Below are 17,406 nucleotides of genomic sequence, written 5' to 3' on the forward strand. Positions count from 1 at the left end.
GGTATTGCTATAATTGCACTGACTAGAGGAATAAAGCCATCTTAGTACTTATACTTCAAGCTTAAAAAAATAAAATAAATGTAATTCTTGTACTCATCCATCTGTTCACTCTACCTCTTAAAATCAGAATAAGGCCCAGTTCACCCCTTTTAGCGGGGGTGTCGGTGTTAGCCCTCATTTGGTAACATTTTAGTGACTGTACCCAGATCAGTTCCCTTTACGCTGGTGCCCGTACAGTCTGTGACGTTTGGCCCCCCAGTGGCTATTAATCTAGTCTAGTATCTATGCTATCCATGTCGAGGTTTTCCTGTTAAATTTCTATTTTTTTTCTTCTTTCTTACTGCAGGTACTTCCTAACGAGTTTCTATACAAAGTATGATCCCACACATTTCTTCATCAATACTGCGTCCCTTCTCAGTGTCCTGATTCCCAAGTTACCGCAGCTGCATGGAGTCCGGATCTTCGGCATCAATAAATACTGAACAGGAACCCGGCACAATCTGTCATTTTGAGCGCACAAATCCTTGGCTGTGGCTCTTTCTGGTGGAAGAAAGAATAGCCAGCGAAGCCATTTTTACAATTTATACAGTACAATTCTGACTCTTCTTGTGGTAAAGAAGGAGCGTCTCCCAGAATCCTGTGAGCGCCGGCGGGCTTCCGTAAAGATTAACCTTTACATGCTGGGCTGGCCCAGCTATGACCCGAAGTTTGGAAATGCACAAACAAGACTGACAAGAAAGGTGGAAAGTAATCGCACCCTGAGAATGGATGATTATCCGGCAAACGCCAATGGTTAAGAACAAACCATGCGCCATATGATAATAAATGAACACGTATCGTGATCCATTTTGCAACCAGCGACAGCATTCACTCGCTGACATAGTGGTCGGCTGCATGCTGTGTTGGGAACGATATGCACTAGAGGGGGGTTTTGTTTGTTTTTATTTTACCTGGTGGCTGATACTTTCAGCTGTCATGTATCCTCTGTAGTCATCTGCTGGCATACATAATCATTGTAGGACATTCTGCAGTTTTCAGAGTATTTGATTATGTGCTACTATAATTTAATTTAATGTAAGTTTGCTTGCTAATTTTTCTGTATTTGTGAATCCACATACAGTGCATTGAATAGTTCTACAACGAGTGGCATAATTTCAATAGTATCTTGTTATATGAAGAATGTGGAAGTGCGGTGTTATTTTATTTAATATTTTATAGTGTCACTACTGGCTTTGAATCAATAATGTTACTAGCCAGTGTTCCACAAGATGTGATCATTAGGATGAAATGCAATCGGTACAAAACGAGTCTGATTCATGATGCATTTGTAAAAAATAACCTGATCAAGAGTAGCAATAAGTAGTCGTCTCCCATCTTGTCAGCTTGCCTTTAAGAAAAAAAAACAAGTAAGCGTTACTTGCATTTTTCATGTACTACCCCAACTCCGAGGCGTACTGCATGAACAATGCTATGGGATTGCATCAGTTATTTACTAGTATATCATGAGAGAAATAACTCCTGACAGTCACAAATTAGACTGATTGAAAAACATCTGACGGATTTTCTCCCAACTGGAGTGAAGTGTGTGAGTGATATACATATTTTATGTATCTTCATGTATACAAGTCTCTAAGAAAAGAGGCTTTTCCTTATAGCTAAAAAGAACATCATTATTAATGTAAAAAAAGTACATATACATATATTTAAAGGTAAAAAATAGGAAAAAGGGGTGGGTATACCTGGAAAATGGTATCATAAATTACCGATAGACACTATGCAAGTATGTCAAATAAAAAAAGACATAAAACTGGTTTACAAGGACCAATCCCTAGATTAATATAACATATGAAAATATATATACATAGTACGCATTAACATGTTTATGAATGTGATCCAAGAGGTGTGGTACTGATAGTAAAGGGAGCTGTTAATATACCTCTCCATCGCGGTAGGAGGTAATCTATCCCTATACATCATTGTAGTAGACCATGTAGCACAACATGTATATAGTAGTGATGAGCAAACATGCTCTGATAAGGTGTTATCCGAGTATCTTCAGTGTTCTTGAATAATGTGTCCGAGTCCGTGCGGCTACATGATTTGAGTCTGTTAGATGCCTGCAACACATGCGGGAATTGCTCATCATACAGTCGCAGGGGCTAGAACATATTATCCGAGCACGCTGAAGATACTCCCGAACACCCGAGCATGCTCGGATAACACATTATCCGCATTCACTCATCACTAGTATACAGCTATATGGAGTACCCCTTAACCCCTTTCCGACATCGGGGGTAATAGTACGACGGTATAGGACTCCCTCATCCCCGGAGCCTGCACCTTTCCGGGCACATGTCAGCTGATATATACAACTGACATATGCTCACAACAGCTGTGGGAGGAACCGTGATCCACTCACGGCTGTTAACTAGTTAAATACTGCTGTCAATTTCTGACAGCAGCATTTATGTCGCGCTTACCAGAAGCACGTTGTAAATCCCATCTCCAGCAGACCTCTATGGTTGTCATTGCCGAATTGCTCTTAGCGCCGCCCGGTGGTCAGCGCTCATAGCAAGTGAGCATTTCTGCTACATAGACGATCTGATCATCGCCTGTATGTAGCAGAGGAGATGAAAGTACTGCAGCTTCTAGTCTCCCATGGAGACTATTAAAGGATGAAAAAAAAAGTATAAAAAAACTTTTTTTAAAAATATAAAAGATCAAATCACCCCACTTTCACCCCATTCAAAATAAAACCATAAAAAAAATCAAATATACACGTTTTCTATTGCCGCATTCAGAATCGGCCAATCTATCAATATAATGTAACAAGAAAAATATTCAAAACGGTTGACGAAGTATTTTATTGTGAAATGAGCGTCGGCTGTGGTGGGTTCCTGGACGTGCATGCTGCAGGTTAAAATGAATGGATATTTTATACTGGTATTACTAATATTGGATGGATTAATCTAAAGATGGTTTTTAGCCATAAAGCAAAGCATATGTTACTTAAAGATTTTTTCTTAATATGCTCTTTGTCTTGATTTAAATAAATCGAGGGTATAGGTGTGTATGTATATGTACTCGAGTATAAGCAGAAACCCCTAATTTTGCCACAAAAAAAAATTGGGAAAACTTAATGACTCAAGTATAAGCCCAGGGTGGGAAATGCAGCAGCTACTTGTAAATTTAAAAAATAAAAATAGATACTAATAAAAGTAAAATTAATTGTGACATCAGTAGATTAAATGTTTTTGAATATCCATATTGAATCAGGAGCCCCATAAGATGCTCAATACAAAATACACCCCATATAATGCTCCATAAAGTTCATGATGGGCCCCATAAGATGCTCCATACAAAAAATATGCCTCATATAATGCTGCACAAATGTTAATAATGGCCCCATAAGATGCTCCATAGAATAATATGCCCCATATAATGCTCCATAAAAGGTTGATGGCCCCATAAGATGCTCCATAGAATAATATGCCCCATATGCTGCTCCATAAAGGTTAATGGCCCCATAAGATGCTCCATAGAATATATGCTGCTGCGATTAAACAAAATGATACTCACCTCTCGTCGCTGGGCGCCAGGTGCCTGTGTCCTGAGCAGGTGGTGACACCGGCGCACTATGGGGGCCAGATGCCGGTGTCGCCGCTGGCTCAGTCCGATGGCACTTGCGACATTCACCTGCCCCGTTCCACCGCTGTGCACCACTGTGTCTTCCGGGTCCTCTTGCTGTGACTGTTCAGGCAGACGGCACGCACTAAACACGTCATCGCGCTCTCTGCCTGATCGTCACAGCCAGAGGACGCAGAAGACAGCCCGGCAGTGGAACGGGGACAGATGAATATCGCATGGCTCACCCTCCCCCGTCATACTCGCCCCCTCCTGACACGGTCTCTGCACGTCCCTGCTTCTCCGATCATCTCCGGCGCGCATCGGCAGCTTGTTCCTGTGTTCAGCGCTCACATGGTACTGCTCATTAACACTAGAAGTCCCAGAAATTTCGAGTTCCAAAGGTAGAAATGTTAAATGACCCCTCTCTAGGACTTCTAGTGTTAATGTAATGAATATGCGCTCCACACCTGTGCAGAGACCGCGCCGGGAGAAGGTATGATGTGACAGCCACCACTTCTGCCGCTCCACAAAAGCAAGTTAATCAAACAATAGGTGTCAATAAATTGAGTTACCGTATGTGTAATACTGAAAACTGACACCAGGAAAAAGTATAAAAGTATTAAACTGAAATTTCTTTTTTGTACAAAAGCCTTTGTTGGTGATGACAGCTCCAAGACTCCTCCTCGTGTATGGAGAAACTAGTTACATGCATTGCTCAAGTGTGATTTTGCCCATTCTTACACACAAACTGTCTTCAAATCCTGAAGTATGGTTCTTCTATGAAATTATGTTTGGGATCATTGTCTTGCTGAAATGTCCACCCTCATTTCATCTTCATCCTGGTAGATGGCAGATTTTTATCAAGAATGTTTCTGTACATTTGTCCAAATATGGTGTGTATTACAGCATCCAAATAGTTCAATTTTGGGCTCATCTGACAAACTATATTTTCCCAGTATTTCACATACTTGTCTAAATGTTGTTGAGCAAACTTTAAACACGCTTTTTTCAGCAATGGAGTCTGACAGAATGAGCGTGCAAACAGGCCATAGAGGTTGAGTGCATTACTTAGTTTTCTTTGAAACAATTGTATCTGCTGATTCCAGGTCTATCTGACTCTCTCCACAGGTTGTTCTTGGCTTATGGACAACCCTTCTGATAATTCTTTTCACTCCTCTGTCTTAAAAATGTTGGGCTGCGCACCTTTTCTTGGCCAGTTTATGGTGAAATGATCTTTCGCTTCTGGACTATGGCTCCAACAGTTCTTAGTTGAAGCTTCTGTAGTTTAGAAATTCTTCTGTAAGCAATGGTATCAGTATGTTCTGAAACAATAAGGTTGTAAAGCTCTTGAGACAGCTCACTGATTTTACCTATCATCATGAAATGTTTCTTGTGTGGCACCGTGATAAGACATCTTATAAGCCATCCGTTGAACCAGGTGATATTATTTTTCTCTAAATGGCATGTTTGCGTTTTTAATTACTCATAGATTTCAGCTGTGTCATGACTTTCCATGGCTTTTTGCACCCCTCTTTCTTTGTGTTCAGTACTTTTTCCCTGTGTAATTTAGTAAACATCCATGGTTTGATTTCTTTGCCTGTGTGGGCTGGATGGGTTGTTACCAATATCTAGTGAGAATTTCATGTCAATAGCATCTTTTAGAAATATATTTCCTCAGAAAATTGGTGACGTGTTCTATACTTAGTTTACCAGCTGTGTGTATGTAGGTTTATATTGGTTTCTCATTGTAGGAAGGATAGCCACAATTTTCAGCTGTTGACATTTGGGTCTGTGTGCTACTTTCAAATTTCCCCATTTGCAGTAGAAAAAAGTGTGGTGATAAGTTCGATAACCTGTGATGATTCACGCTGCACTAACCACGGGCAGCATAAATCGGAGATCAGCTCCTGCATTAGAATACGTTTACGCTGTCCCGGCAATCATCTCCCTGCCCGCTGTTGGTCAGGCTGAGCAAGCGGAGAGAAGAACCTTGCAGGGTCTCGTGCCTCTGTGACGAGTACCCTTGTTTTCAACCATATTTTTCTCTAAAATGCTGAAGGTTTTCAGTGTAAGCCAGTCTCTGCTTCATGCTGTCAATAGAGTGGGCAACACAAATGCATGTGAGAACTTGACTTAAAGCTATGGCTGCTTGTGTTATAATACCCGAACATCTTTATAGGAAATACCATCAAGCCAACAGTTTTATTGCATACACACGGTACTAGTTAACGCAAGGTCTATATAAAACATGACCAAGTTATCTGTCCTTCGTTATACTGTTTAGACCTGGCAATTATGTTGCTGTAACTTGCATTTCGCAGGCAATTAATGTTTTGGGTAGATTTACACCGGGACACATTAGCACAATAAAAACGAAGAGTACGCTCTACAAGCCGGTACAGACAATCTGTGTCTTATTCCATAACGTCGTAATTTGGTCACTTAGAATAAAATAGTTTAACTGTACTCATCCATTGAAAGCTTATGTAGACATCTCTTGTAACCGGATTGTAGGGTAGGTTGTCTTTGAATTGCCTGCACATTGCTGCAGTTTATGACCAGCTGTAGCAATAGAAATGCCTCGTAAGATGACGTTTTTCAGCTGCTGACACGTTTTAATTTTGATGGGTTTAAAAATTAAAATGTTGATGTGACCTTACAGTTTACGCTGAAGGTTGGGTAGATTAGGGGGGTTAGATTACCTGCTGTAAGCCTCTGAAACTCTTCCCACCATGATGCACATTGGCTGCACAATTTTTTAACCAAATGATGTAGTCACTGAGCATCACGTTGGCAAAGTGTCGGACTGGTGCAGCAAGCCACCGAGTCTGCCATCGCCCTTAAAGAAGGCTTAATTAGCGAAGAGGATCATCTGTGCCATGAAGGCATTGTTGATCTCCTTCTATTCTTCTGGACCTGTTTTGTTTACGAATGAACCTTTTATTTTTTTTAGAATTCTAGAGAAACCTCTAACATATCCTTTTCTAGAATGAAGTTGTTTGAAAACTGTATTTGCACAACTTGTAGACATAAATCATGTTTTAATTATTACTGTTTTAAGCAGATAGTTTTATATATAGTCATTCTCTCCGTTGCCTTTCAGTTTACCAAATAAAATATTCAACTTGAAGGCTAATGTTATGTTTTCTTACAATCTGCAGTATTTGTCATTGACTCTATTGAAAACCTGACATCTTTTCATTTGCAGCCTAAGGCTCCATTCACACGTCCGATTATTTTATTGATGTCACATTGTCTATTAACATGGCGATATGTTTTTATTCATTTTTGCAGATCAATGGTTTTCATAAAATGAAAAAGTAAAAGATGTCCTGATTTGGTCAGATTTGTGGACCAAAGATACCCTTTCAAGTGAATAGGTCTGAAAAAAAACAGTACACGTTATTCTTCTCTGACAGATTGGTAGAAAAGTTTTTAGAAAACCTACAATTTTTGTTTTCTTCACAAAAATGAGACCAATAGTAAAAGAAAAAAAGACACAGAAGAAAAGCTGATGAAAATCAAATCCAACATTGATGAAATTCTGTCTGTTTTTTTGTGTATGAGAAGAAAACTGAGAATACGCACAAAGTACAGCAGTGAAACCCCACACTAATTTAGTGCGAAGTGATTTGGCATATATATTTTTAAAATAAGCAATATTTCAATTACAAAAACATCTTCATTGGGTATATGAGAACAAGAAAAACAGTGTGAAAGACCCAGGTCCTAAAGGAGAATATGCAGGACATCTTCAACTGGCATTTGTCCATTTATTGAGTTATGGCCCATAAGTAAGAAATTGCTTCCAATGGGAGTCTATAAATATAGAAGGGTTAGGGGAAAAGCCAGATTTACCATACTTGGAACACATCCTTCCCAAATGCCAGTGTTATAGCATAGGCATTGAACTCCGAAGAAGCTTTTGAAAATGAGTATTTGACAAGTGGTAGTTCAAAAATTACCCATTTGAGGAGCAGCAACAGGTTTATTTTTTGCTAAATGAAGACACTATCTTTTTTTCTTTTAACCCCTTAGCGACCGCCGATACGCCTTTTAACGGCGGCCGCTAAGGGTACTTAAACCACAGCGCCGTTAATTAACGGCGCTGTGGAAAAAGTCAATAGCGCCCCCCCAGAGGCCGATTTTCTCCGGGGTCTCAGCTGCCGGGGGTAGCCGAGACCCCAGAGAACATGATTCGGGGGTTTTTTAACCCACCCCGCATTTGCGATCGCCGGTAATTAACCGTTTACCGGCGATCGCAAAAAAAAAAAAAACGCGATCTTTTTAATTTCTCTGTCCTCCGATGTGATCGCACATCGGAGGACAGAGAAAAGGGTTCCCAGGTGGCCCCCCAATACTCACCTAGCTCCCCCGATGCTCCTCGTGTCTCCCAGTGGGCGCCGCCATCTTCAAAATGGCGGGTGCATGCGCAGTGCGCCCGCCGGCCGGCACCGGTAGACTCTTTGGGGTCTCGGCTGCTGGGGGTAGCCGAGACCCCAAAGAGCATGATCGGGGTCGGTTTTACCGACCCCTGTTTTGCGATCGCCGGTAATTAACTGTTTACCGGCGACCGCAAAAAAAAAAAAAAAAAAAAAGTGTAATTCTCTGTCCTCTGATATGATCGCACATCAGAGGACAGAGAAATAGGGGGATTCGGGGACCCTACAATACTCACCTGTGTCCCTGGATCCTCTTGCTGCTCCTCCTGGCCGCCGGCAGAAGAACATGGCGGACGCATGCCCAGTGCGCCCGCCATCTGTCTCCATCTGCCGGCCGGCAGGAGAACAGCAGTTGGGGCTAAAATTAGGGGTAGGGTTAGGTTAGGGGTAGGGTTAAATTAGGGTTAGGGCTAGGGTTGGGGCTAAATTTAGGGTTAGGGTTGGGGCTAAATTTAGGGTTAGGCTTCTTTCACACTTACGTCGGTACGGGGCCGTCGCAATGCGTCGGCCCGACATACCGACGCACGTTGTGAAAATTGTGCACAACGTGGGCAGCAGCTGTAGTTTTTCAACGCATCCGCTGCCCAATCTATGTCCTGGGGAGGAGGGGGCGGAGTTACGGCCACGCATGCGCGGTCAGAAATGGCGGATGCGACGTACAAAAAAAGTTTCATTGAACGTTTTTTTTTTGCCGACGGTCCGCCAAAACACAACTGATCCAGTGCACGACGGACGCGACGTGTGGCCATCCGTCACGATCCGTCGGCAATACAAGTCTATGGGCAAAAAACGCATCCTGTGGGCACATTTGCAGGATCCGTTTCTTGTCCAAAACGACGGATTGCGACGGAATGCCAAACGACGCAAGTGTGAAAGTAGCCTAAGGGTTAGGGTTGGGGCTAAAGTTAGGGTTAGAGCTGGGATTAGGGTTAGGGTTTGGATTAGGGTTGGTATTAGGGTTAGGGTTGGCATTAGGGTTACGCTTGGGATTAGGGTTAGGTTTGGGATTAGGGTTAAGGTTAGGGTTGTGATTAGGGGTGTATTGGGATTAGGGTTAGGTTTGAGGTTAGGGTTGAGATTAGGATTAGGGGTGTGTTGGATTTAGGGTTTTGATTAGGGTTATGGTTAGGGTTGACATTAGGGTTGTATTGGGGTAAGGGTTGTGATTATGGTTAGGGTTAGTGATTAGGATTATGGATCAGGTTGGGATTAGGGGTGTGTTGGGGTTAGGGTTGGAGCTAGAATTGGGGGGTTTCCACTGTTTAGGTACATCAGGGGGTCTCCAAACACGACAGCCAATTTTGCGCTCAAAAAGTCAAATGGTGCTCCCTCCCTTCTGAGCTCTGCCGTGCGCCCAAACAGTGGGTTACCCCCACATATGGGGCATCAGCGTACTCGGGATAAATTGGACAACAACTTCTGGGGTCCAATTTCTCTTGTTACCCTTGTGAAAATAAAAACTTGGGGGCTACAATATCTTTTTTGTGAAAAAAAAATATTTTTTATTTTCACGACTCTGCATTCTAAACTTCTGTGAAGCACTTGGGCATTCAAAGTTCTCACCACACATCTAGATAAGTTCCTTGGGGGGTCTAGTTTCCAAAATGGGGTCACTTGTGGGGGGTTACTACAGTTTAGGTACATCAGGGGCTCTGCAATCGCAACATAATGCCCACAGACCATTCTATCAAAGTCTGCATTCCAAAAAGTCGCTCCTTCCCTTCCGCGCTCTGCCGTGCACCCAAACAGTGGTTTACCCCCACATATGGTGCATCAGCGTACTCGGGATAAATTGGACAACTATTGCAGTCCAATTTCTCCTGTTACCCTTGTGAAAATAAAAACTTGGGGGCTAAAAAATCTTTTTTGTGGAAAAAAAAATATTTTTTATTTTCACGGCTCTGCATTATAAACTTCTGTGAAGCACTTGGGCATTCAAGGTTCTCACCACACATCTAGATAAGTTCCATGGGGGGTCTAGTTTCCAAAATGGGGTCGCTTGTGGGGGATTTCTACTGTTTAGGCACATCAGGGGCTCTCCAAACGCGACATGGCGTCCGATCTCAATTCCAGCGAATTCTACATTGAAAAAGTAAAACGGCACTCCTTCTCTTCCAAGCTCTGCGGTGCGCCCTAACAGTGGTTTACCCCCACATATTGGGTATCAGCGTAGTCAGGAGAAATTGCACAACAACTTTTGTGGTCTAATTTCTCCTGTTACCTTGTGAAAATAAGAATTTGTGGGCAAAAAGATCATTTTTGTGTAAACAAAAGCGATTTTTTATTTTCACGGCTCTACGTTATAAACTTCTGTGAAGCACTTGGGGGTTCAAAGTGCTCACCACACATCTAGATAAGTTCCTTAAGGGGTCTAGTTTCCATAATGGTGTCACTTGTGGGGAGTTTCCACTGTTTAGGCACATCAGGGGCTCTCTAAACGTGACATGGCGTCCGATCTCAATTCCAGCCAATTCTGCATTGAAAAAGTCAAACGGTGCTCCTTCACTTCCAAGTTCTGCGGTGCGCCCAAAAAGTGGTTTACCCCCACATATGGGGTATTGGCGTATTCAGGAGAAATTGCATAACAAAATTTATGGTTACATTTCTGTTTTTACACTTGTGAAAATAAAAAAAAATGGTTCTGAATTAAGATGTTTGCAAAAAAAAGTTAAATGTTCATTTTTTCCTTCCACATTGTTTCAGTTCCTGTGAAGCACGTAAAGGGTTAATAAACTTCTTGAATGTGGTTTTGAGAACCTTGAGGGGTGCAGTTTTTAGAATGGTGTCACACTTCATTATTTTCTATCATATAGACCCCTCAAAATGACTTCAAATGTGATGTGGTCCCTAAAAAAAAATGGTGTTGTAAAAATGAGAAATTGCTGGTCAACTTTTAACCCTTATAACTCCCTAACAAAAAAAAATTTTGTTTCCAAAATTGTGCTGATGTAAAGTAGACATGTGGGAAATGTTATTTATTAACTATTTTTCGTGACATATCTCTCTGATTTAAGGGCATAAAAATACAAAGTTTGAAAATTGCAAAATTTTAAAAATTTTCGCCATATTTCCGTTTTTTTCATAAATAATCGCAAGTAATATCGAAGAAATGTTACCACTAACATGAAGTACAATATGTCACGAAAAAACAATCTCAGAATCAGCGGGATCCGTTGAAGCGTTCCAGAGTTATAACCTCAAAGTGACAGTGGTCAGAATTGCAAAAATTGGCTCGGTCATTAAGTACCAAATTGGCTCTGTCACTAAGGGGTTAAATATTCTATTATGTTTTCGTCAATGTGATCAAGCATTAAATTTGGTATAAAGCTTCGGTAATTTTCACAAATCATGTTACAGCAGACACAAAAGAGAAACTGGCATTTAACATCATCACGGTAGGCTCAGTGTTCTATAGTGCAGGGAAAATCTGTGATTTTCTCGTGCCGATTGAGCAAGAGGAAACATTTGCAGGTCTGCACTGCCCCGATATTTGGATCGCATGTACGTATACAAGACTGTCAATGATTACAGTCCAATATACACTCATACAATGGAGAAGACCTACAAATAACGTTCATCTTCTCTTCACCTGTATTGTAATTCTCATGCGATCACACTCTGCAGAGTTTGAGTTGTCATAATGAGAGAACATATGCCAGTGTGAGTGAACCCTTAACGACCGCTGATACGCATTAAAATGGCGCCTGCTAACAGGCCTTATTTTCTTATTTTAGTTTTAAAATGGTGATCAGGAATATGGGTATGGTACCCCCCAGAGTTTGAAAATCTACGGGGTTTCAGCTACCTGATCATGTGAATGCCAATGTTCAATGAGTAACGGCAATGAAATAAAAAAAAGTGTGTCCGCAATTAAAATATTCTCCCTCTCCTGACATGATTTACATGTCAGAGTTGAGAGAAATGATGATGAACCCCCCCATCCCGGTACCTCTGTCATCCCCAGGGCCCTCCTGCTCCATCCTCCGGCCCTCTGCTTCATGAAAAAAAAATTTCGAGCACATGAGGGCAATGTTGGATATATTTTTTTTATCCATTTCCATCCATATATACAGTTCAACTACCTTTTCGGGTAGATCCGTTGACAATTCTTTTGCTTTCCCCATGACTCACAATCCAGAAATGTCAGTGGCTAGATGAAAGATGCAAGAGTCTGTCTGGATCCCAGAAACTCTCATCTTTTATGCACACACACTGATTACAAGCAAACAGGTCACAGGTGAGGATGTTACCTTTAGTAGCCTTTCAAACCCATTTGTGTCAACTTATGTGCATGTTATCAGGCCAAAATCACCAGGGTATGTGAACTTTTGATCAGGGTCATTTGCATGTTTTAGGTTGTCATTATGATTTACAAAGAGAAAACACAGTAGTTTGACAATAAATGGCTTCACCCACGCACTAACCATGAGTGGAGAAAAAGTTTTGGTGTTATTCATAGTCTCTGAAAAAAGACAGAGAAAGCAAAAATTCTGCTGGAGTATAATCTTTTGAACACAACTCATATATACATACACAATCTGTATACAGAGTTCATGTGTATAAAGTCACTGGTGAGTCCATGTATTACTTGTACACTTACACTATACATTGTATACTATGTACATAGATCCTGTGTATAATGGCACTTACGGTAGTATTGATATTGTGTTTTTTTAATTATTAGTATTGTATTCGGTCACTGTGGTGGTAATATGCGGTCTGGTCATGGTGTGAGGGTATTTCTTGCTTGTATGTGGTATTATTCAGTCACTAAGTGGTGGTAATATATTATCTGTTTATGGTGTGGTGGTATTTGTTCCTTGTATGTGATATTTGGTCATTATGGGGTGACTATGTGGCCTGGTCACGGTGTGGTGGTATTTGTTCCTTGTATGTGGTATCATTCGGTCATTATGGGGTGGTAATATGTGGTCAGGTCATGGTGTGGCGGTATTTGTTCCTTGTATGTGTTATTATTTGGTCATTATGGGGTGGCAATATGTGGTCTGGTCACGGTGTGGTGGTATGTTTCTTGTATGTGGCATTATTCAGTCACTATGGTAGTAATATGTGGTCTGATTACTGTGGAGTTATTTCTCACTTTTACAAGGTATTATTGAGTCACTGTCGTGGTAATATGCGATCTGGTCATGGTGTGGGCGGTATTTGTGCCTTGCATGTGGTAATGTGATCTCGTCATGGTGTGGCGGTATTTCTCCTATGTGATATTATTTGGTCACTCTGAGGTGGTAGTATGTGGTCTGGTGGTATGTTTCTTGTATGTGGTATTATTCAGTCACTGTGGTGGTAATATGTGGTCTGGTTATGGTGTAGCAGTATTTGTTCCTTGCATGTGGTATTATTTGGTCATTATGGGGTGGCAATATGTGATCAGGTCACGGTTTGGTGGTATTTGTTTCTTGTATGTGGCATTATTCGGTCACTGTGGTAGTAATATGTGGTCTGATCACTGGGGTTATTTCTCACTTGTACAAGGTATTGTTCAGTCACTATGTGGTGGTAATATGTGATCTGGTCATGGTGTGGGCGGTATTTGTGCCTTGCATGTGGCATTATTAGGTCACTACATGGTGGTAATGTGATCTGGTCATGGTGTGGCGGTATTTCTCCCTTGTATGTGATATTATTTGGTCACTATGAGGTGGTAGTATGTGGTCTGGTGGTATTTGTTCCTTGTATGTGGTATTATTCTGTTTCTATGTGGTGGTAATATGTGGTCTGGTCATGGTGTGGCGGTATTTGTTCCTTGCATGTGGAATTATTCAGTCACTGTGGTCTGGCCATGGTGTGCTGGTATTTGTCCCTTGCATGTGATAATATTGGTCATTTTAAAAAAAAATGTATGTGACACATTCCCATAAAGAAAAATAAACCTAAAAAGAGTATTGGATATTTTAACAAGTTTTTAATAGGTTACAGTAGAGGAGGACCTACCCAAAAGAGTCTACCTTGTTGTGCATTTAAAAAAAAAAAATCTGATGACCAAAACAAAAGCTGCTGGCTATGCCTATGTATGCGATCTGGTGTTTGATGGGAAGTGTCAATGTGTGATTAGTAGTGATGAGCGAATATACTCGTTACTCGAGATTTCACGAGCACGCTCGGGTGTCCTCCGGGTATTTTTTAGTGCTCGGAGATTGTTTTCTTCGCCACAGCTGCCAGCATAAGTACATGTGGGGGTTGGCTGGTTGCTAGGGAATCCCCACATGTAATCAAGCTGGCTAGTAGCTGTAAATCATTTAGCTGCTGCAAGGAAAACGAAATCTCCGAGCACTTACAAATACTCGGAGGACACCCGAGTGTGCTCGGGAAATCTCGAGTAACGAGTATATTCGCTCATCACTATTGATTAGTGTTTTTCCAAGAGTGGGTAGTGGGACTGTGGAAGGTTTGAGCTGTGGAGGCGGAGCTGGAGTGTAGCCTGGGTGGAGTCCCAAGGGGGCACAAAAGTTTTGCCAGTATGGGCCCTGAAATGCCTGGTGGCAGCCCTGGGCCCTGCTTGTGACTGTTAGCTCTGACTCACTGTCACAAGTTGCGGTCACAAGATGGCGGTGCAGGATCGGAGCGGCGCTAGGAAGAGCAGAGAATGGCGGGTGGTCAGTGTAGGCTTAGGCGCGGGGAGCTTACGTCGGCGGGTGGTCAGTGTAGACTTAGGCGCTGGGAGCTTACGTCGGCGGGTGGTCAGTGTAGGCTTAGGCACGGGGAGCTTACGTCGGCGGGTGGTCAGTGTAGGCTTAGGCGCGGGGAGCTTACGTCGGCGGGTGGTCAGTGTAGGCTTAGGCGCGGTGAGCTTACGTCGGTGGGTGGTCAGTGTAGGCTTAGGCGCGGGGAGCTTACGTCGGCGGGTGGTCAGTGTAAGGAGCTTACGTTACTGGCACCACTCCAGTGATGAAATAACAACCTGTTTACACACCAGGCCCCGCTCTGCATCTTCTCACCGTCATCATTTCTGCTTTATTATTATTATTTATACTAGATGGTGGCCCGATTCTAACGCATCGGGTATTCTAGAATATGCATGTCCACGTAGTATATTGCCCAGCCACTTAGTATATTGCCCATTGATGTAGTATATTGCCCTGCCACGTAGTATATTGCCCTGTCACGTAGTATATTGCCCAGCCACTTAGTATATTGCCCATTGATGTAGTATATTGCCCTGCCACGTAGTATATTGCCCTGTCACGTAGTATATTGCCCTGTCACGTAGTATATTGCCCAGCCACGTACAGGCACTGACTGCGGGAAGTAAGGAGTGGCCATTTTCTTCCGGACTGTGCCCATCACTGATTGGTCGCAGCAGCCATGACAGGCAGCTGGCGAGACCAATCAGCGAATGAATAACCGTGACAGACAGAAGGACAGACAGACAGAAGTGACCCTTAGACAATTATATAGTAGAATAGCTATTGAACCCATTCTACGCCCGGGTGGCGAGCATTTATTTTGGTATATGGTCTCCATCCTGTCATGTGCTGCTCCATCCTGCGTCCCCATCCTGTCATGTGCTGCTCCATCCTGCGTCCCCATCCTGTCATGTGCTGCTCCATCCTGCGTCCCCATCCTGTCATGTGCTGCTCCATCCTGCGTCCCCATCCTGTCATGTGCTGCACCCATCCTGCCTCCCCATCCTGTCATGAGCTGCTCCATCCTGCGTCCCCATCCTGTCATGTCCTGCACCCACCCTACGCCCCCATTCTGTCATGTGCTGCTCCCATCCTGCGCCCCCATTCTGACATGCGCTGGTCCCATCCTGCGCCTCCATTCTGTCATGTGCTGCTCCCATCCTGCGCCCCCATTCTGACATGCGCTGGTCCCATCCTACGCCCCCATTCTGTCATGTGCTGCTCCCATCCTGCGCCCCCATTCTGACATGCGCTGGTCCCATCCTGCGCCTCCATTCTGACATGCGCTGGTCCCATCCTGCGCCTACATCCTGTCATGTGCTGCTCCCATCCTGCGCCACCGTTCTGTAGTTTGCTGCTCCCATCCATATGCCCCGTACACTGCTCCATAAAGGTTTATGGCCCCCAAAAGATGCTCCATAGTATATGCCCCATATACTGCTCCATAAATGTTGATGGCCCCCATAAGATGCTCCATAATATATGCCCCCGTACACTGCTCCATAAATGTTGATGGCCCCCATAAGATGCTCCATAGTATATGCCCCCGTACACTGCTCCATAAATGTTGATGGCCCCCATAAGATGCTCCATTATATATGCCCCGTATGCTGCTGCGATATATAAAAAAAAAAAATAACATACTCCCCTATCGTCTCTGGGCGCAGAGTGCTGGGGGGCCTGAGCAGGCGGGGACACTGGCGCGCTGTGGGGGTCAGGTGCCAGAGTCGCCGCTAGCTCAGGCCCCCCAGCACTTGCTATATTCACCTGGCCCTGATCCAGCGCTGCGTGCCGCTTCTTCCGGGTCCTCTGGCTGTGACTGTTCAGTCAGAGGACCCGGAACACGGAGCCGCACGCAGCACTGGAACGAGGGACAGGTGAATGTAGCTTATACTTAGGCTGCGTATCCACGATCAGGATGGCCGGCGGTTTAGTCGGAGCGGCAATCCCGCTCTGCGGTAAGCCCTGCCCCCATCTGGGACGCGATGATGCCGGATGTGTTCATAGCACACATCCGGCATCATCGCACCCCACGCATGGGGCCCTGTGCTATATCTTGCGGTGGTGCAGCCGCAAGATATACGGACATGCTGCGATCTTAAAAGATGCGCCGCATGTCCGTAGTCGCAGGGCCGCCGCGTGCGTGTTACCACGCATAGTGGAGACGGGATTTCATTAAATCCCCTCCACTATGCTGTAACATCTGGACGCTGCGTGTTTGCACGTGGACACACCGCCTAACCCTCCTGGCGGTCCCTGCTTCTCCGGTGGAGACCGCGGTGTGCGTTCAGTGCTTACGCATACCGCGATCTCCTGGGAGCGCCACTCTGTGAGGCCCAGACTGCGCCGGCTATAAAGGCTTCGGACAGAGTGACGCTCCCAACGTTATATTATAGATGTAAAAAAAATATGTTGCAAATAATAAATTGTGGAATAAGCAGCCCCGTGCAAACCCAGGAGGCGGGGCCGTGATGTCACAGACGGGACTGTGCTCGGTCATGCGCGCTCGTGCTCACAGTCACACGGGGCAGCTGGTTCTGCTCCGATAAACCTGTCCATACGAGTGCTGGAGCGTCCTACAGCGACCATCTTCTAAGGGCATCAAGCGTCACGTTCACGTCATAGGCATCTGTAATGCGCATGCGTTCTGCAGGCACGGTGACGTGCTCTGTTCCTGAGACTAGTGTATG

The 17,406-nt window shown here is 43.8% G+C and overlaps 1 protein-coding gene across 2 annotated transcripts in view; it reads left to right on the forward strand.

Moving 5' to 3' along the window:
• The window catches only part of ORMDL1 (ORMDL sphingolipid biosynthesis regulator 1), a 77,792-nt gene extending 71,035 nt beyond the window's left edge, over positions 1 to 6,757 (forward strand). For both annotated transcript variants that reach the window (XM_069733865.1, XM_069733864.1), the window contains exon 4: positions 347 to 6,757. In XM_069733865.1, the coding sequence (XP_069589966.1) occupies positions 347 to 482 (136 nt within the window). In that variant the 3' untranslated portion in view covers positions 483 to 6,757. The remainder of the gene's footprint in view (positions 1 to 346) is intronic.
• Positions 6,758 to 17,406: the final 10,649 nt, after the last annotated feature.

The sequence above is a fragment of the Ranitomeya imitator genome, chromosome 7 (genome assembly GCF_032444005.1).
Source record: "Ranitomeya imitator isolate aRanImi1 chromosome 7, aRanImi1.pri, whole genome shotgun sequence".
Classification (NCBI taxonomy): domain Eukaryota; kingdom Metazoa; phylum Chordata; class Amphibia; order Anura; family Dendrobatidae; genus Ranitomeya; species Ranitomeya imitator.